Source organism: Bombyx mori, chromosome 2 (genome assembly GCF_030269925.1).
Source record: "Bombyx mori chromosome 2, ASM3026992v2".
Lineage (NCBI taxonomy): Eukaryota > Metazoa > Arthropoda > Insecta > Lepidoptera > Bombycidae > Bombyx > Bombyx mori.
In genome coordinates, this window is record NC_085108.1 from 2,324,686 (window position 1) to 2,347,250 (window position 22,565).

Below are 22,565 nucleotides of genomic sequence, written 5' to 3' on the forward strand. Positions count from 1 at the left end.
TACTTAACACCAGGTGGGCTGTGAGCTCGTCCACCCATCTAAGCAATAAAAAAAAACGTTACAAATAAATAAAGAGTTTGCACTAAATTCACAAGTCAATCATAATAAATTATACGGTCCATCCATAAAGATATCACAGAAAATAAACACGTTGTTACGCAACGGTGTGAGGTAACGTGGACTTAACGAAGATAGGTAGCCCGTACAAACACGAGCTTATGGGAAGCCATAAGTCACAATTATACTATAAATAAACTTTAGTATCCTCTTTCGAAGGATTTTCTTGTATTTCTCTCGCAAAGAAGCATTTGTTTTGTGATAGAAAGTATTGCAAATCCGTAGGTTGTCGTTCCTGACGGGCCATTCCGAGTCGCCGTAGTCTAAATGGAGTAATGTATTCGTAGCATGTAATGAGACGGTCATAGGGTTCGAATATTGCAGACAGATATGTTTTTTTTTTCAATAATACTTACATGGTACTTGTAGACTTTAATAAGGCACTAATAATTTCAAGTAATTTTTTTATATAAATTTGCGTAATCACTGATAAGCCGTATTATATTATAATATATGAAAGGATTGCATGCAGCAGAGATGCGAATGTTGCAATGGATGTGTGGAGTAACGAGAATGGATAGAATACGGAATGAATATGTTAGAGGAAGTCTGAAAGTGGCACCTGTGACAGAGAATCTGAGAAGCGCGCTTTGGGGATGGTACGGACATGTGATGAGACGAAATGAAAATAAGGTTGGTAAGAGAGTGTTAACTATGAATGTGGGAGGATGTAGAGGAAGAGGAAGACCTAAGCAGAAATGGATGGATTGTGTGAAAAACGATATGGATAAGAGGGGAGTGAGCGAAGAAATGGTATATGATAGAGGAAGCATAGAAGGAGAAAACATGTTGCGCCGACCCCAGGTGACTGAGAGAAGAGCAGGAGAATGATGATATTATGACTAATAAGCCGTATTCTGAACTTAATACTTAATCGGTCCAGTACCATGCTCTAGCCTAGTATATGCGGCCTTTAAACCCAAAGAAAAGCGGTATATTACTGTCCAAACACAGCCAGTAGCAGTCCAAACAAACTCACGGCCCTAATCGCCTATGTTAGATGGTCTCATCCATCTTAATGTACTTAATTAAGTTACTATAATAATATTCCCATTAAATGGCATCATTTTCCTTAAATGTCTGTCACCTTTTAACCTACGATTTATTTGTAGCTTTTAACAATCGCCCTTAGCATTCCATTCTAATTTCGATGTAGTTTTCCTGTTTTGACCTGATCACGCAGTATCCTTCCTTATATCCATACTATTAATATTATAAAGAGGAAAGATTTGTTTGTTTGTTTGTATTGAGTAGGCTCCGAAACTGCTGAACCGATTTGAAAAATTCTTTCACTGTTTGGAAGCTACACTATTTTCGAGCGACATAGGCTATAACCTTTTTTGAAAAAAATTAAGGATCCTTACTAAAACTCCAATAATGTAACCCAAGGTGTAATAAAATTACCTAAAATATTCTTTACATCGCGTGCCCTGCGAAAACTATTGATGATAGAATAAAATAATGTACTACGACTTTATAGAATACATTATTATTTATAAAAATTGCCGCGACAGCATAATATGTCTAACTATTATAGTTATGCCGCAATAAGTGTTCTTTTATTTAAAAAAATAAAACAACGTCAAATATCGTTGAAATTTTTGTTAAAGACCCGAGCGGAGCCGGAGCGTGCCGCTAGTTAATTATAAATGCATCTTCCTTTATTTCTATTTCGTAAATAATACAATTAGTTTATATTTGTATTGTTTTTTTGAATATCTCACTGGTTTCTTGAATAAAAGTTCTTCTCAGATATATACCATTAGATTTTAAATTGTCATATTCACATAGTTCAATTCTATTGTCATATTGTAATTCTGATTCATTCATTCATTCTGATTGATTCAGTGATTTAGTAAATATATGTTTTTTTTTTAAAGAATACCTTTGTTCACCGCATAGCCCCTAATAATCTCTTGGTTATTGTAACCACTTTGACATGACCTTGAAGTCTTCAAATATTGACTATTCCAATAATGATTGTTAAACATTTTTTTTTAATTGCTTAGATGGATGGACGAGCTCACAGCCCACCTGGTGTTAAGTGGTTACTGGAGCCCAAAAACATCTACGACGTAAATGCGCCACCCACCTTGAGATACAACTTTTAAGGTCTCAGTATAGTTACAACGCCTGCCCCACCTTTCAAACCGAAACGCATTACTGCTTCACGGCAGTAATAGGCAGGATGGTGGTACCCACCCGCTCGGACCCACAAGAGGTCCACACCAGTAAAACACTTCAAACCAGTCGTACCGATTTTCAAACATGTTTTTTCATCAGTAAATTATAATCAAATGAGATTTATAATTAAACCATTAGGGAAAAAAAGCAAAATTTCGATTCGTTTCCTGAACGAGACCTAGGAAAAGCAACCTAAAGTCTTCCTCTATACGAAGCAAATTCATTTATTTCGAAACCATTAGAGATACCCTTTTTTGCTCATTAAACACAAATATACGACTTTACAAATGACCTCCAAAAGCCATTAATACCCGTTATGCTCATTGAAAAGTTATCAATGATTTACGAAATTATGTTGCAAAGGAATCTCGCCGTAGCCACCTCATGATAAGGATCGGTTTTGTTCGAAAGGATCGTTGTGACCTAGTGATATTTCAGTGACCCAGTTAAGGGTCCTCCATAGAGCTTTCGGAATTAGGGTAAACGTATCTGCTTCATTTATTCCTACGGTTGGTCAATTATGGAGTAAGGCTTTTTGGTTTTATTTTGTGGATGTCGTCTGTTTTAAGTCAAGGGTATGTCCACACTAGTATAGGATCCGAGGCGTGCCTCCTGTCTATCGTTTACAGTATCTTTATCTCTCTAGCTAGAAATTGGTCGTGGCCTAAAGGATAAGACGTCCGGTGCATTCGTATATAGCGATGCACCGGTGTTCGAATCCCGCTGGCGGGTACCAATTTTTCTAATGAAATACGTATTTATCAAATGTTCACGATTGATTTCCACGGTGAAGGAATAACATCGTGTAATAAAAAGCAGACCCGCAAAATTTTAAGTTGCGTAATTACTGGTGGTAGGACGTCTTGTGAGTCCGCACCGGTAGGTACCACCGCCCTGCCTATTTATGCCGTGAAGCAGTAATGCGTTTCGGTTTGAAGGGTGGGGCAGCCGTTGTACTGTAAAAACTGAGACCTTACACTAATATCTCAAGTTAGGTGGCGGCATTAACGTTGTAGATTTCTATGGGCTCCGGTAACACCTTAACACCAGATGGGTCGTGAGCTCGTCCACCCGTCTAAGCAATAATAAAAGCTAGCACAAGATTTATAATATTTAGCAGATAAGTTTTGCTGCACAATGGACATGAGTATTTACAAAATAATTTGTCAATACCAAATTATTAATAACACTGAGACTTGGTACGCATATGAGCAATACTCGTTTTATTTCGTCCGCGATCTTGGAATAACGCCTCTGTGACGTCATTACAGAGGCGTCATGTAACCGCGCCACAGTCTAAAGGGGTACAGTGAGTTAAGGTGGAGTTGAATTTTTATTGGTAGGATTGCAGGATTTTTGGAACGAAGTTCCTTATGGGACGATGCGGAGGGGTACCCTAACCGGGAAAAAACGTCTGTAACGTAAGATTATTTTTAGTAATGCACACAGTGTACGACTTAACTTTGTAATAACGTATAAATTAATAATGCACAGAGTACTTTTGGGCCCTAAAACTCCTTGGGCCCACGGTCTGCTCTCAACACCTGCAGATCGTTGAGTCTCACGTACCCCGCGGCGCGCCCCCTAGACGCGGGGACATCGTGGGAGGCTCGGGCCCCAGACCGAAAAAAAATAAAAAACCCCTGTACGACTTAACTTTGTAATAACGTACAAAAAATAATATCATTCATTGACCACGATCTCAGAGCGTTCTTTTGCGCAATTCACTAGCTCTTATGTAAGCAACCGTGAATGAAGTGTACCACAATAAGTTCGCATATTACCGAATGACCGTGGGTTGTTGCGAAACCTCCAGTTTTATTTTCTTTATACCTCGAATAGAACACAACAAAACAAACCATTTACTTTTCTGTTTGTATCGATACTGTGTCCACATCGTTTCATATAAGTCGTTATTGAGCCCGTCACTTTGAAATATGGTCTCCGGTGGCATGATGACGGCTTCAGCTGCCTTTATTGAATATGCCACCTAAGCCAATTCTGATAATGGCTTAGTTAATGTCAGAGATATTGGCGGAAACGCGAGATGTGAATTAGATTTTCTTCATGCGTAACTTGTAACATTAATAGCTTCCCTTAATGGAAAGAAATAGCTGAATTCGTCTTCTTAGCTTGGGAAAAGCTTACTAAGCTCTCGGTAATATCCCACTTGACAGAGAGCAACTTCATTTACTCTTTTGAATTTATTATAAAAAAAAGAACACAATATTCCTAACCTAAAAGTACATGTTATTATCCGCAACATGCTTCGTCAGCTTCAACATCGTCAACATGCTTCGTCAGCTTCGCTTCAAGATGCTTCAACTTCATTTTATCTCAACAAACACAATATGTCCTTTGCACCTGCACTCGATAAATAAATGATAAAATACCAATTGTTTTGTTAATGTCATCTTCAATCTGAATCTAGTGAATTACACTAGTACAATAACTATAGTTGATGTGTCTAGCGTTGTTCACTACATTTACCATATTAAACAACCAGGCTATAAACTAATTTTGTGAGAAATTACATACAAAACAGTTAGTACATTTTTGCGTGATAGAGTAACAAACATTATAATATCCAAACTTTCACTTTTGGACTACTGATAGTATAATATTGTGATCTTTTTCTATATCAGTGGATATATATATTTTTTTTTTATTGCCTTTGTAGGCAGACGGGCATACGGCCCACCTGATGGTGAGTGGTTACCGTCGCCCATGGACTTCAGCAATGCCAGGGGCAGAGCCAAGCCGCTGCCTACTGCTTAATACTCTCCACAAGCCTCGTTTGAAGAAGGACATGTCATAGCGCTCGGGAAACACCGTGGAGGGGAGTTCATTCCATAGCCGGATGGTACGTGGCAAAAAAGATCTCTGGAAACACACTGTGGATGACCGCAGTGGCTCCAGGTAGTATGGATATTGGTATATAATACGTATGTTGCTTTTATGTAAAGTGCATCTTCATTGCAGTATTTTTGTGAAAGATAGATATCGAGTTAGATATCGATATGCACTCGCTTTATTGTCCCACCCGTCGGTATTTGAAGGCAGCGTCAGAACGCTAATTTATGTGAGCGGCGCGACATGTTAATCCACATATCGTGGCCGCCAACTACGGCCCCTACCTGTCTCATGTAGTAACCAACTACCGTCGATGCTCTGCGTCCTTACGAATCCTTGTGATCCACTGTCAACATACTGGTACTAACGCTAGTGTTACTAAAGCTAGTAGCAACCAGAATACAGGAGCAGATTCGTCGAAGAGTTCCACGTGATTTCTTGTGGCATTTTCTCAGCGAGTTGCGATTCCGTTCCAATGGTAGACGCACTCGCAAAGCAGCTGCCATTGACCTGATAGACCATCTTCAGATTAGCTCGAACAGCTGTTTGAAGACCCAACCCTCCCAGCTGGGCTCTCATGCCAATCCACTCACCCCGTAGACAAGGCGTCAACAATCCTGGCTACCGAAAAACACATGTGTTTCTGGCATTTATAACACAGGAGATAATTCTTGCTTGGAGCCGTTGGATGTAGAGAATTTATGTTATTTTTAACTTGTTATAAATGGTAGGAATTAGCTAGAGTTCAAATCCAGGAGCATGTAGCAATAAATCCTGTGCAGGGTGTGTTTGTGTGTTATTTATTTAGATAGCTACTGGCGAATTACTGTGCACATTCCTTATTAAGTCTTATAAGTCTCGGACCACTAAGGATATTTCATATAAATTATGTCCATAATAATTAAGTGAACATGATAGCGCTGCTAATTGCCGCCCGATACCCGCCTCTGCCCATCTAGTTTAAGCTAACTGGAAGCTTTAAGCTTAACGAGAGTAAACTCTTGAAGTCTTCTGCGAAGAAAACATCTGACCTAGAAATATATTCTGTTCATTAATATGACCATGGTTAAAATTTTTAGGGGTTTTTCGTAGCTGCATCCAGTAAGGGTTAATTGAGTCTTTACTCGCAAGTCTCAAGGTCGAGAAAGACCAGGTCCAAATGATATTAACTATCTACCAGACCCCATAGACATCGCAACTGGAATGCGACTACTCGCCTCAAAGTTAAAGCCTCTAAATCGGTACAGCGGCTGTTCCATCCTTCATTACTGCTACGTGGTAAAAAAACAGGTGGTGGTAGACCTGTGCGGGCTTACAATAAATCCCACCACCAATAAATGCCGATGTTGTCGCAGTACATTGATTGAAAAGGCTGCTGCCAATTCTCTGGTGTATTAGTCACCTTCTAGGACGCTCACGCGATGAGATGTCGTGACGATATTTTAAACACCACACAATTCTTGTTTGTATTTAGGTAAGATTTTTTTCTTGTAGGCTGACGAACATACGAACCTGATGGTGAGTGCTTATCGTCACTTGTGGAGGTTCGCAATGCCGGAGCAAAACCGCTGCCTATCACTGAATGATCTGCCCAAGCCTCATTTGGAGTAAGATATGTCAAAGCGCTTAGTGAACACCGAGGAGAGAAATTCATACCGAAGTTGGGTGGCACGTAACGGAGGAGATCTCTGGAGACGCACTGTGGATGAAGGCATTTGTTCTAGATACTAAGGATGAACTCTGCTCTGGTGGCGGGCGGTTTGCAAAAATGAGATGACTACCCTACCATGATTTAATTATCGTGTAATCCAATCATATATCTATACTAATATTAAAAAGCTGAAGAGCTTGTTTGTTTGAACGCGCTAATCTCAGGAAGTACTGGTCCGATTTGAAAAATTCTTTCAGTGTTAGATAGCTCATTTATTGAGGAAGGCTATAGGCTATATAACATCACGGTAAGGCCAATACAAACGGAGCACCAATAAAGAATGTTTCAAAATAGGGGTTTAAATAGCTCCTTAACATTATATACTTATTTTGTATTTACTTGCATATTTTTAGTATTAATTTGTATTTAATTGTATGTAAGTCTATCTTATATTGTATTTATTTTTCACATGTGTATATAAGTATATATTTATATGTAAGTTTATTAAGATATAGCACCGTCCATGCTAGCTTGCTTAATCCTCTTCCTGCAAGGTTGCCTGGAAGAGATCACTTTTAGCGATAAGGCCGCCAATTTATGTCACCTTCTATCTTACTCTGTACATGTTATGTTAAATAAAGAGTTATATTATTATTATTATTATATAATACAAAAATATTTTCACATTCTACGCAAATGAAGTGGGGGTAAAATTTAGCGTTATGCCAAAGTAACTATTCCACGCGGACGGAGTCGCGGGAAAAAGCTAGTCAATAATATATAAATCGAATACCAATTTCAATATACCATCAGCAAATCAAGAGTGACGCGCGAATCACTCCAGCACGTGCCTGAGTTTCTTCAGTAAAGTATGCAAATACATTTTTTACAACTCCGCCGGTCGTTATCGGGTCGATATGATCGCCTGATAATAAGTGCGGCTGACGCAATACATCCGAGGCAATGACCTCGACCCGTGACGTCACGCGCGTCCTCCCTCGCCAACGTATGACGTCATACTTTACAATCGATTCTTGACGGTGCGTTCAAACGTATTCGAGTTCCACGCAAGCTGGCAGCAATTCATTATCATCAATAGCTTCCCAGTTAATAATGACATCGACGACTTTATCTTGGAGCGGTTTTCTTTAGTCCTCAAGTAAGCCACGTTTTATTTTCACTACATAGGGATATTTTTGAACAATATAGATTGGATAAAAATACGAGTAATTATGGATTAAGGGTGACGTGTATTGAGAGTTCCCTGTACGCGCGAATTTGGTATAGCCTCTAAGACTACCAAAGATTAGATGGGGAAAAAAAATCGGTTGTCTGTAAAGTCGGTTTACTGGCGATAGTTGAACGTGACAACGTCATAAGAAAATACTGATGGAATGGTTTCATTTTTTCAATTATCGCAATTATCGTTGCTATAAACAATTGACACCACATTCACTTTTCACTGAACTTCATACTTGACGAAAACATGTAAATGTATTATTGTATAGCAGCTGTCCTAGCGGATGCATCGCTCACTCAAGTAGAAGAGAGACAGATGTCGAACGTGGAGGCCGATTGTGCCTCTTTGTCGCTTGTTCCGCGCTCTCGCTTGCACTTCAAGCCTTAAATGGAACGCCTCATAGTGAGGTAACGCCGCATGAGTCATGTTTTTTCGTGCGTGCAGCCGGCTCCATCGAATTATAAGACGTTGTCACGTCCAAAAGAGTGAACACTACAGACGAACTCACGACTCGTTATTGATTTGAAAGCTTCCGAAATGGAAATTTTGATTTGAAAAATGAACCCCGTGGACGCCTGAAAACTAAAGTCAACAAGGACGAATTAAAGGCGATAACGAAAGATGACAATACTCAATTTATTGCTGATTTGGCTGCGGCTTTCAACGCTAGCTAGCATCAAAACAATATCAGTCCATGGGCGTCAACGTCCACACCGCCAGAGACAAGAATGGATGGAGAAAGATCGTGCGTGCGAAGGTGATACAAAAGGGTGGTCACGACCCTCAGCAATGAGGAATACGACGCAAGGAGGAGGCGTCAACTTTATTTCAACAACTTTTAGTTTTGTAAAACTGCAATACAGTAATGAAACTTACTACCGGTGGCTTGCGGTAGTTATATTGTTGAGATCGAGGGGCTCGACCAGTTAACACCGGGTGGGCTGTAAATACGTCTACCTGTTTAAGCAATGAAAAAAACTGAAAACCGCAATACTCTGCCTGCATCACGACCGCCATAAATGGCACCAGATGAGCAAAAAACGTAAACATAGACATATTTAACCTAAAATCGGTTCACGTAATCTATACTTCTATACTAATATTATAAAGAGGAAAGATTTGTTTGTTTGTTTGTATTGAATAGGCTCCGAAACTACTGAACCGATTTGAAAAATTGTTGACTGTTTGGAAGCTACACTATTCCCAAGTGACATAGGCTATAATCTTTTTGGAAAAAATTAGGGAGTCTTACTGAAACTCCAATAATGTAACCCAAGGTGTAAAAAAATTACCTAAAATATTCTTTACATCGCGTGCCCTGCGAAAGCTATTGATGATAGAATAAAATAATGTACTGCGACTTTGTAGAACACATTATTATTTACAAAAAGTGTCGCGACAGCTTATATCTAACTATTATAGTTATGCCGCAATAAGTGTTCTATTATTTAAAAAAATAAAACAACGTCAAATATCGTTGAAATTTTTGTTAGATACCCAAGCGGAGCCGGAGCGGGCCACAAGTCATAGATATAATTGTTGGCACTAGTGGCCCCGCAGTAGTCGAAATTCGACTATAATTAATTGAAATTATAAATTTAAAAATTATTATGGTTCTATTGTCAAACACTATTACAATTCGATAACATAATCACAGTATTCGCCAAAACTGCACTATAGATCAATAATATTAAAGACAAACAATATTAATCTGTTTTCAATTCGACCACAGAATTTAAGCAATAACAAAAGTTTCCCAATTGCAGTAAAGAAAGAGTATATTTTTATGTACTAGAGGTCCCGCAGTAGTCGAAATTCGACTATAATTAATTAGAATTGTAATTTTGTACACTATTATGATTGTATTTTATTCTTCTGTAATCACAAATTTCGCCAAAACTACACTATAAAAAATATTAACAAAGACAAACAATATTTAATCTATTCTCATTTTGACGTCAAGAACAAAAGTTTGACAATAAATAGTATGCATGCGTGTGTGCGTCAAATACATGGTATGTAGTGTGTGTAATGTTTTCTTTATTGATTTAATGTATCTTTTATGCATTATTTAAAAAAATATTAATATTGTGCACTTTTTCTCTATATTCTAGTGTGAGAAATTTCATAATCCTCCGTCCGCGCGTAAACAACAAAGCTCATAATAAACTGCCCAAATTTGAACCTAAAACTTTATCGTCGCTTCCCTCGCCAATTACTAAGCAAACGATCTCTACCAAACTTATTTACGAGAAGAAAAAAAAAAAACAAATAAAATGTACCCGATTGTTGATTTGAGGAAAGGATTTTCGCAAGCCCCTCCGAGAAAAACCACCTTTAACTCTAAAGCAATAAGGCTTAAAATTACACGAGACGCGGCTTTTGTTTTTCTTGTCACCCCTTCGTGTGACGTCACGGATTGCTACAACGGAATTTCAACGTTAACCTCATTAACTTTAGATTTAATGCTGAATGATAGACATTTGTTTGTTTCCCGTCACCGTAAACTGACAATGGAGTTCCACATAGCTCATGATTAAAGATTAACATATCTATTTAGGCTAGGGACCTTCGAAATGTCCAGAAATGTCAACATGTGTGGCCACGGCTTTTCGTTTTTTTTATTTTTTATTGCTTAGATGTGTGGACGAGCTCACAGCTCACCTGGTGTTAAGTAGTTACTGGAGCCCATAGACATCTACAACGTAAATGCCGCCACCCACCTTGAGATGTGTGTTCTAAGATCTCAGTATAGTTACAACGGCTGCCCCACCCTTCAAAACAAAACGCATTACTTCTTCACGGCAGAAATAGGCAGGTACCCTACCCGTGCGTACTCACAAGAGTATACTCAATGGTAGAAAGCAGCTTGGCTGTTCCTTCGAAACGCTGACGTCCGTGAAAGACTTCTTACCATCAGGTGGGTCAAATGCGAGGCCGATTAGAATCAGATAAGCTTGTCCAAGAAATAACTTAATTTTGTGTTCACAGATAAGACCTTTAGTCCGCATTATATTAACTCACATAATTTGAAAACACGTACATTGTACGAGCAATCAATTTGAAGTACCGATAAGATTTATCGTCGCATTATCATCCCGTGTGTGTCAATATTGTCCGGGATTCATGTGTTATTTAGAGAAGTATAGAGAGAAAAACGCGTGGATGCTTTTGAGATGTGGTGCTGGAGAAGAATGCTCCGGATACCTTGGACAGCGAAGAGAAGCAATCTTTTTTTTTTTTATTGCTTAGATGGGTGAACGAGCTTACAGCCCACCTGGTGTTAAGTGGTCACCTACTGCACAATTATACCTACCCGTTGACTGTTTTTGAATGTTAATTGTGTTTTCATATGCAATAAACTTTATTTTCTCTCTCTCCTCCTCGCGTCGTTTCCTCACTGCTGAGGGTCGTGACCATTATATGTCGACAGGATTTTGCTCCTTGTGATGTCCCGCCAGCGCCTCCGATCATTGGCCGCATGAAGGGCGTCATGGAATGGGATCTCTAGTGTGGTGCGGATTTGGTCGAACCACTTTGTCGGACTGCACCCGCGCGGTCTCTTTCCCTCAATCTTCCCTGTCATGAATAGTCTCTCTAAGCTATCCGGTGTTTTCCGAGCAATGTGACCGAAGTACTCGAGTGCGCGGCGAAGGCAGAGCGTGGACAGTCTTATCTTGATCTGCAGTTGATCTAAGATAGACAGATTAGGTAGGTACCACCGCCCTGCCTATTTCTGCCGTGAAGCAGTAATGCGTTTCGGTTTGAAGGATGGGGCAGCCGTTGTAACTATACATCTTAGAACTTATATCTCATGGTGGGTGGTGCATTTGCGTTGTAAATGTCTATGGGCTCCAGTAACCACTTAACACCAGGTGGGCTCTGAGCTCATCCACTCATCTAAGCAATAAAAAAAGACCTACCCGTGCGGACTCACAAGAGGTCCTACTACCACAACACAGAGCATAGTTTTTGTTTTTAATATTCTTCTAGTCATTCCTTGGACAGCTATGAGAACCAATGTCTCCATCCTCGAAGAGCTGAAGGTCACCAAGCGCCTGCTGACTATGTGCCAGGAAAGGATCCGGAGTTTCTTTGCACATAATGCGATCCCCATTGTACAGCCTGGAGAAACTCACAATTCTCGGACAGATGGAGGGGAAGCGCGCTAGAGGAAGAGCGCCAGCTAGATGGGTTGACCAACTCAAGGAGGTGACTGGAGGCCAGATATGGGGAGCGGTACATATGGCGCAGAACCGGACCGAGTGGAGAAGATTGACATACAGTCACGATCCTCAGCATTGAGGGAACGACCAGAAAGAAGAAGAAGAAGTCATTTTTCACTCGCGTGACGAAATGGGGTAGCGCTTTTCTAGGCAATACAACAAAAGCTTCTCGCGTGTCATTACCTAACACGGGTTGATATATAACCGTTGTAAAGGAATTATTAATTTCCACTACAAGGCCCAACTAGCCATCAATGCAATGGGCAGTGACTATTTATAATTTATTTCCTCGATCGAAAACCCATTTCGATGAATAGGCTAGCTGATTGCGGAAATTGTTATGTAAAAAATAATCTACAATTATAAAATAACCAATATATTAATCTATAAGAAATCAAAACAAAATCTTGGTTCTTTGTAATGCTAATGTCAAATGTCGTCATCATTGGCTTTATTGAAACAGATACTTTAGCCTATATATTTATTAACTCTGTGCCCGACACAAATGTCAGTTTTTGTGTTATTTTTTTTTAGGTATTTTATGACCTGGTAACTAAGACCTTTAAGTCATGTCTTATTTTTATTTATACATATTCTTATTTTTATGAAAAATGATAATATGTAGTGAAATTGTTTTAATTTCGTTGATAACCTCAAAACACATTTCTGGTGGTAGTTATTGTTGTTATTCTAGTTAAAGGGCATCCTTCTTAGTTCGTAGGATCTTTCGTTAATTCGTTTTTTTTTTAAATGAAGAAAAAATAAATTAAACAATATTGTCTTTTAACCAATTCCATATACCATAGATTTCGACAGTATACCTCAAAATCCGCCACAACACCGCTAACAACATTACTTCGTACGAATTTAATTCGTTAATAACAGTAATATTTTATTTATAGATATCGAAGTAAAGCCTTCAATGAAATGCGACATGGGACACACCATCAAACTTGATTGGCGATTTTCAACTTTATGTCATGGAAGTGAGAAACGAAACTCAGTTGACGATGAAACCGAACGCATTCTAACTTGTAATTTTGTAACTTGTAACATGTAATTTTACACTATGCTTAACTCGTTATAGAGATGCTTTCGGCATGGCATTCACTATAAGTTAGGTTATTAGGTTTTATCGCTCGTTAGATAATAGGGCCCTTCTGGTGGTATGACGAAGCTATTGTCTAATACATCTTCCCCTTGCGTTGATAATTCTCAATGCTGAGGGTGGTAACCTCATGAGGTTTTCTTGGAAAAATATACATGGGGATGTCCCGCCTTCTTCCATGGCAGTGCTTTAGGAAGAGATTTAGCTCTTCGAGGTCGCTGAAGCCTTGTTTTGATCCGGCTAATTAACCACCCCCAGACATTCCGCGTCGACTGTATTTCCGTAGATAGGTTGAAGTGTAACTCAACCCTCCTCTTTTATCATCTGCGACTGCCTACACAATACCAAACATTTGATTACATCAGGCCAAACAGAACCCTAAGCCCGCATCATATCTGTCAACGTTGATATGAAAGAAAAGTTAAATTAAAATCTAACGGATCAAATCCTGGTTTGTTTGCGCGACAAACAACTTTGTTTGATTCAGTTCCCGAGCGATATTAGTTTGAAATGAGTTGACTCTATTCATTGGAAGCTCCTTGCTTTGTTTAATTTCCATTGATATAGTTGTGTTGTTTACTGGTGGTAGTGTAGGAATACGACAAAGGGAAGATCTTCCACCGAGCGGGTGATATTGCTCGGTAGACCGACGGTCCGAATGTTGTTGTTCGGAACTTGTATATATGCGCTTTATCTTGAAAATGTCGTAAGCGAGATTCAGGCATCTGTCAATTATCTTGCGTTGTATGATGGGTGGCTACCCACCACAGTAGGACCCCTTGTGAGCCCGCGTGGGTAGGTACCACCACCCTGCCTGTTTCTGCCGTGAAGCAGTAATGCGTTTCGGTTTGAAGGATGTGGTAGCCGTTGTAACTATACTGAGACCTTAGAACTTATATCTCAAGGTGGGTGGCGCATTTACCCTGTAGATGTCTATGGGCTCCAGTAACCACTTAACGCCAGGTGGGCTGTGAGCTCGTGCACCCATTTAAGCAATAAAAAAAAACATTTATGTATTTTCTTAAGGTATCACAATTTGAATACCGCCATACCCATAAAGATTAGAGTTGAAGAAGATCTTCATTGTATTGTATAAAGAGCTGTCTCAATCTCCACAACTGCTTCACGGCAGAGTTGGGTAATATATTTAGTAAGACTCTTAAATGCGAACTCGCAAAACCCACTGAGTTTCTCGGCGGATCTTCTCAGTGGGTTGCAATTCCAATCCGGCGGTAGATTCATCGAAGCACCGCTTTTGGTAGGGCAGATGTTAGCGAATCTGTCAAATGAGCTCGCCCATCAACCAAAGTCTACCGTCAGATAGTTAGGCATAAAATTCCCTCACCACAGTATACTTATAGTTAGGCATCAAAACCCCTCACCATAGTAAGATTCGACTGGAGATCACATCATACTGCTATAATACTCAGAGAGCGTTTTACCAATACTTCGGTGAATGCGACCATCTCAAGAACAGATTTGATGGGCCATTCTAAGCGGATACCACACAGCCATACTCTGCTCATCCACAAGCATCAGGTTTCATAGACATTACAGAACGTCAGAAAAACAATAACTTGCACATTAATATTGGTATTTAAGTTTGCCATGAAGATTCGAAGGTCATCAAATTGCAGTTAGGGATGGTAAGTGTCTCGGCGATGGCGGCTTTAAGCTATCCGATAGTGGAGCATGAAACGACCACTTGGTAATTTAAGAGCACGATAACGCTTTTGGTTAGGCTTAAGGTTATGGCCGAAAGATGCTATAAAGATTGCACTTGAAACAAAATAAACTTTACTGGTGGTAGGACCTGTTGTGAGTCCGCGCGGGTAGGTACCACCGCCCTTGCCTATTTCTGCCGTGAAGCAGTAATGCGTTTCGGATTGAAGGGTGGGGCAGTCGTTGTAACTATACTGAGACCTTACAACTTATATCTCAAGGTGCGTGGCGCATTTACGTTGTAGATGTCTATGGGCTCCAGTGACCACTTAACATCAGGTGGGCTGTGAGCTCGTCCACCCATCTAAGCAATAAAAAAAAAAAAACTCACCCCGTCCGGACTCTGTTTCTTGACCTCACAAAACTCGTTGAGCACATCTTGGAGCTTCCTCGTGGAATCTGCGATTAAACATGCACAATTAAATAATGTCTCAAAACGGGGTTTGCTGGAGCATAATTAAGGCTTCGAAGCCAGATGGGTTGAGAGCTCATCCGATAAATAAGTTATCGTGGCCAAATGTAAGGTGCCCGGTGTTCTAAATCGAGCCATGTGACTACGACTAGGCTTGAATATTAAACATCAAATTTTCCCAAAAAAATACACCCTGTAGTGAAAACCGAAATAGTGAAATAGTAAGTAATCGCATTTAATGGTGCTAAAGCGTGCTGTGAGCTCATCCACAGTGAACTCAACCTTCACTAGTGGTAGGGCATCTTGTGAGTCCGCACCACCGCCCCTCCTGTTTCTGCCGTGAAGCAGTAATGCGTTTCGGTTTGAAGGGTGGGGCAACCGTTGTAACTATACTGAGACCTTAGAACTTATATCTCAAGGTGTGTGACGCATTTACGTTGTAGATGTCTATGGGCTCCAGTAACTTAACAGCAGGTGAACTGAGAGCTCGCCCACCCATCTAAGCAATAAAAAAAAAAAAACCAGCAAACATGAAGGTTTCTCATCAGAAATAGACAGGGAGAAACATAGCCTAGTCTAGGTACTCAAAATACGCCCTACCACACAGACACTCCCAGCGATATTAATCAGAACACGTCGCACTAAGCAAACGTACGATACATATATTTTAATCCACATAAAACGTGGTCAGGAATTGTATTAACTAATTTGTTAACGATATATGGGTAAGCCTCGGTAATGAAATTACCCGGAACGTAATAGCTTTCAAGTGTATTAGTTCTATTGATCAGTTTTGTTTCGAAGATGTACCGTTGGCAAAAAAGAGCTTATGCTACCGTTTCACCTCATTCTATTGCCCTCTTTCGTGCTTTTCGCAAGTTCGACCAACGACAAAGCAATAGAGAATCAAAAGCCTTTTTTACTCAATCCTCAACCTGTTATTCTTATCTTATTTATTTGAGAACCGTACTGTTGCGGTTTTAAAAATGTGCAGGATACATGGTAGGCAGCGGCTTGGCTCTGCCCCTGGCATTGCTGACGTCCATGAGTGACGGTGACCACTTACCATCCGATGGGCCGTATGCTCGTCTGCCTACAAAGGCAATAAAAAAAAATAGGCAATTAAAATAATTAATTTTAGACCAAGGTCATTCTCGTAGTCTTTTGTTCTATAGACTCTCTATTATCACGGATTGTTTTTGCAACGCTACCGATTTTCTGAGAGCCATTTCAAGTCGAAAGACAAACATTGTAAAACGCCATCTAGTATACCTATACAATAGATATACGTTATCGAAGCCTCTAGACGCTTCGATAAGATCGCGCCAAGACTTATGGGATAGTGCGGGGCAGTCTTGCTGAACCCTGGGCGGGTTAGTCTTGAGGTATATTAATAAACGAACAACGCTCTAGTGAATGCGCCACTGAACCCCAGACGATGCAACAAACAAGAGCATACGACAATACTTGCCTTTTGAATAAAATAACTGTATTTAATGTTAGTATTTAGGATAGGAATTATGATATTTAGGAAGGATAGATATGATGAGACGAAATGAAAATAAGGTTGGTAAGAGACTGTTACTAATGTGAAAGGATATAGAAGAAGAAATAGACCTAAGAAGAAATTGATGGATTGCGTGAAAGACGATATTATGTGTCTATTTAAGACCATGCATATATTTAAGACGCATGGTAATCTCAAACTATCATGTTGCGTGAACCCTTGGCAGGTTAATCCTGAGGTATATTAATAAACGTAAATGAACAACTAACTAGTAAGCGCGCCACTGAACCCCGGACGATGCAACAAACAAGAGCATACGACAATACTTGCCTTTTGAATAAAATAACTGTATTTAATGTTAGTATTTAAGATAGGAATTAGGATATTTAGGAAGGATAGATGTGATGAGACGAAATGAAAATGAAGTTGGTGGAGAGAGTGTTAACTATGAATGTGAAAGGATATAGAGGAAGAGTTAATCCTAAGCAGAAATGGATGGATTACATGAAAGACGATATGTGGCTATTTAAGACCTCATCTTAATCTCAAACTATCATGTTGCGTTTTTTTTATTGCCCCTGTAGGCAGACGAGCATACGGCCCACATGTTGGTAAGTGGAGACCGTCGCCCATGAACTTCTTACCTTTCCAAGCCGCTGCCTACCATTAGTTAAATAAAAAAAAAAATTATAATTTCAAAATCAAGGTATTCATAAAAAATTTACTCACATGACGCTAATTCTTGGAGCTGTTGAAACTCGGCCGGCGAGAGTTTGTCCCACTGGAACCCGCCGCCGACCGGATTAGGCATATCCACCTGCGGACAAATCCAGAAGACTCAATTTTAATATTGGTAATAAGATGTGTTGTGAGTCCGCACGGTTAAGTACCCAGCACCCTGCCTATATCTGCCGTGAAGCAGTAATACTTTTCGCTTTGAAGGAAGAGTAGCCCTTGCATTATCGAGCAAGACTTATAATTAGACAAGTCGTTGTGGCCTAAAGGATAAGACGTCCGGTACATTCGTATCGAGCGATACAACGGTGTTCGAATCCCGCCAGCAGGTGCCAATTTTTCTAAACAAATACGTAGGTACTTAACATTAAATTATAATTTGTGTAATTACTGGTTGTACGACATCTTGTGAGTCCGCACGGGTAGGTACCACCACCCTGCCTATTTCTGCCGTGAAGCAGTAATGCGTTTCGCTTTGAAGAGTGGGGCAGCCGTTGTAACTATACTGAGACTTTTAAACTCATATATCAAGGTGGCGGCATTTACGTTGTAGATGTCTGTGGGTTTCAGTAACAATTTAAAATCAGGTGGGCCGTGAGCTCGTCTACCTAATTGATCAGATAAAAAAAACAATTAATCTGATTCGCAGCAAGATTATATAAGACGGTGGCGGCCTGGTCACGACACATGATATGCCCTGCCACTTCCGTTGATGCATTCATCTGTTTGCTTAACTAACCACAGACTAAGCCAACATATCAGATGTCGATAGAGCCGGCTTGGTGCACATCATAAATCGCAGAAGCTCCGCCTTGTAAGTTCGGGCCATTCGTCATCTTGACAGCGAAAACCACACTTCTCATTATCGTGACTGATCGATACGGTATCATGATAAATTGCGCTGTTTGAGAACCGATTTTGTAGGCCACCTGACGTGAAGTGACTACTGGAATACACAGCCACAACAGTTTGGAAGCTGCTCTTTTTATTCATGTAACCTCTGTACGATTTATCTTTAAAGAGGTTAATCTATATATATAAAAATGAATTGATGTTCGTTAGTCTCGCTAAAACTCGAGAACGGCTGGACCGATTTGGTCTTGAATTATTTGTCGAAGTCTAGAGAAGGCTTAAAAGGTAGATAAATATGAAAATGCTCGGAATTAAATAAAAATAATAATTTTGTTTTTCCTTTGATGTGTCCCCCGTCGGAGGGGGATTCCTTTTGTTTGTTTTAAGTTTATTTTATACAAAAGTTTAGGTCTTTTATTTATCGATTGAGGCACTACGAAGTCTGCCGGGTCGGCTAGTCATGTTATAAAGATGACATAAATGTTATTATGAATATTGGAACATTAGAAGAAGGAACATTCTAAATATAAAAGCATTTTGCAATATTGAAATATAAAAAACATAAAAAAGTGGTGAAGCAATAGGTTTAAATGTTGTTTCTCTTTATAGAGCAACTCAATTTGTCCTATAGTTTTACTTTTACTAAACTGTATTTTGATGTAAATAAAATTATACATTATATTCATACACAAGGTTGCAGTTTTTATTCTGTTGTATAACTACTATCATAATTTTCATTAATTGGAAGATACGATTTCGTCGCGCCAGAAACATGCAAAGATTTGGTTGGGTAGCTAACTACACTGTCCCATATAATTGTTGTTCTATTATGATGTTTGGCCGAAATTTTATCGGTTTTTATGGAAAAACCTCTACTACAGATTTTTCTTTTAAACATATTCTATGTTTGTACTGGAAATAATTGTTTTTCTGTTATGATATGTGAACATTCTAACAGCTTGTATAGAAAAACCTACGTATGGTTTTCTTTTATTTTAATCTGTTTAACAAATGTTCATGATTGACTTCCACGGTGAAGGAATAACATCGTGTAATAAAAATCAAACCCGCAAAATTATAATTTGCGTAATTACTGGTGGTAGGACCTCTTGTGAGTCCGCACCACACCGCTTATTTCTACTGTGAAGCAGTAATGTGTTTCGGTTTGAAGGGTGGGGCAGCCGTTGTACTGTTAAAACTGAGACCTTAGAACTCATATGTCGAGGTGAGTGGCGGCATTTACGTTGTAGATATCTATGGGCTACGGCCACCACTTAACACCAGGCGGGCTGTGAGCTCGTCCACCCAACTTTTACCTTTAGCTTTTATCAAAAAAAAAATCTTATTTTTACTCCTGATATTTAAAAAAAAGTCGAACGATCTACGTAACTATTCATGGCTTGACTATATTAAAGGTGTTTCAGAAAAAGCGCACCCTTTTGGATGAATCAAGTTGTTTACCACGAAATAAAACTGGCACTAAGGTACCCGGGTATCCCGTAACAACGGTACAATAATATCCGTTTCCCGGACCTCTGTCTGACCCGGATACCCCAGAGAACCGGATCAAAGTAATGCTTTCTAATATTAATGTGTTCTGTTTTGGATTGCGAAAAGGGTAGTTCTTTAGCAAGGAAAATTTTGCTTTTCGTCGAACGTTCATTATTAATATCGATAAAAAAATGCAATATTAAAATCAACATTCAATTATTTCAGCGGTAAAACTCAAAAGGTATCTCTCATATTATATGCGTAGATATCCGATGATATTGAATCAAGACGAAACTAAGCAATGTTATAAAAATAATTCCCAGGATACCTATAGCGTAATTTTTTCAATCGAGAATCTTGTCTTGAAATTTTCTCAGAAATTACGTATTAGCTTTGTGTAATAAAAACTCATTCCGACGATCTAGACGCGAATTTCAGTGGTTAGTTGGGTGAATTGAGAGACCAAATAGGTACCATGATCTCTTCAATTATTGCCGCAAATCAAAACTGAGCAATTGAGACTTCGATCTAATATTCTACGGTGACATTAGCAATGTGATGTCCGCGGACTCTAGTGATCGAATTGGCTGTGAACACATTCACAATATAAAGCTAACTAAAAAAAAACATACCTACATACCAGAATATTGTGATGTGAAACCCAAGCGAACTAATTAAAATGTCAGTGAAAATTTCAAAATCATCGTTATGAAACGGTAAACACGATACTGGCTGTCAATATGTCAAGATAATCGGGTGCACAATGGGATATCCGGTTTACCGGTGGCGTCGTTTATTAAAACCGGGTAAATTTCATTTATGTTGAACGCTTTTGTGTGTGGATGAAAATATTAATTGGGTAATTTTCATTGCATTTTATTTTTAACATATTTGCTATTCTATTTTTGCTAAGTAAGCCACAAAGATAAGCACTACCCTAAGCCATTCAAACCAAAACGCATTACTGGTTTACGGCACAAAATTGGGTCTACCCTTGCGGACTCACAAGGTCTCCTACCACCAGAAATAGACGTCCTAACACCAGTAACAGTATTTCAAGCTGTTCACACCACGACATATCTAGCTTCGAATCTTGCATAAGAGGCATTCTTAATGACCATGGGCCACGACTCGGTACACTAACACCAATCGTGCCAAGTAACTTTAAAAAATAACCCAATTTATCTTTTTAAAGCCAAAACCCAGTCCATTTTTAGACTTTGAAGATAAATGCGGTAATTTACGCTTCCGAGATACTTGAATACCCAGGGTCTTATTGTTTAATTGTAACGGGAACAATATATTTTAATTCTGTCAGCCATTAACAACAAAAGGTAGAGCGTAAACAATATTATTTGGACCGATTCGAACCGCTTCTTAGATGCTGGTTTGCGGGTCAGAGATGTAATTGCCTATTTTACGGGTATGTGATTTCAGCCTTTTGCACATGCTATCTTTTATACGGGTCTAGTAAGCGAACTGGCGGTATCTTCTTATCAGCCCATAGACGTCCACTGCTGGACATAGGCCTCCCCCAAGCCTCGCCACAAAGACCCCGGCCCTGCGCTGCCTTCATCCAGCGGATCCCCGCGGACCTCAATAGATCGTCGTTCCATCTTGTGGGAGGCCTACCCACGCTACGTCTTCCGGTACGCGGTCGCCACTCAAGAATACGTAAATTATATACGTGGTGCTAAATACTGACTACCTGTGTTTATCCACACTGCTTTGCCGGATATAATTTTGCAGCAATCTTTGGTATGATTGTTCCTCTACGGTGCTATTGAAATATACTAAGATGTTGATAGCTCCTTAGCTGTGTTCTTGGTGATGCTGGCTATGAGGAATTAAAGTGGTTACCGGATCGCCCGGACATCCCAGCGTAAATGAAATCAGTGTTTGGACATAAAATCCCAAATAAACTCTTTGAACAAGAAATAGACATTATGAGACCTAACATAAGATCATGTTTTGTATTGTTTAGGTTGGTGGATGAGCTCACAGCTGACCTGGTGTTAAGTGGCAACCGGAGCCCATAGACATCTACAACGTAAATGCCGCCACCTACCTTGAGATATGAGTACTAAGGTCTCAGTTTTTACAGTACAACGGCCGCCTCGCCTTCCCAACTGAAACGCATTACTGCTTCACGACAGAATACAGCAGGGTGGTCATATCTACCCGTGCAGACTCACAAGACGTCCTACCACCAGTAATTACGCACCTCCCATAAAAAGTTATCACTTCAATCACATCCACTATCACAATCCAAATCTTCGGACCTTTAAAAAGAAGAACCTATATTATTTTTAGTTACACTACGGTGTGATAGTCAAACCAAAAACGCCATTAACACCGGAAGGGATCTAACGGAATAATTATTACCGACCCGAATATTTGTTCCGAACAATTTACATTCGCCTCTCGTCCTATTGGGTACGAGGTAGGAGGCTCTTTCGGCAGAAAG

The 22,565-nt window shown here is 39.6% G+C and overlaps 1 protein-coding gene across 2 annotated transcripts in view; it reads right to left on the reverse strand.

Moving 5' to 3' along the window:
* Positions 1 to 22,565, reverse strand: part of LOC101741961 (diacylglycerol kinase 1) — a 114,717-nt gene that overhangs the window by 40,444 nt on the left and 51,708 nt on the right. For both annotated transcript variants that reach the window (XM_004927366.5, XM_038015862.2), the window contains exons 2-3: positions 17,750 to 17,837; positions 15,433 to 15,500 (exon numbers count right to left, since the gene is read on the reverse strand). In XM_004927366.5, the coding sequence (XP_004927423.2) occupies positions 15,433 to 15,500; positions 17,750 to 17,831 (150 nt within the window). In that variant the 5' untranslated portion in view covers positions 17,832 to 17,837. The remainder of the gene's footprint in view (positions 1 to 15,432; positions 15,501 to 17,749; positions 17,838 to 22,565) is intronic.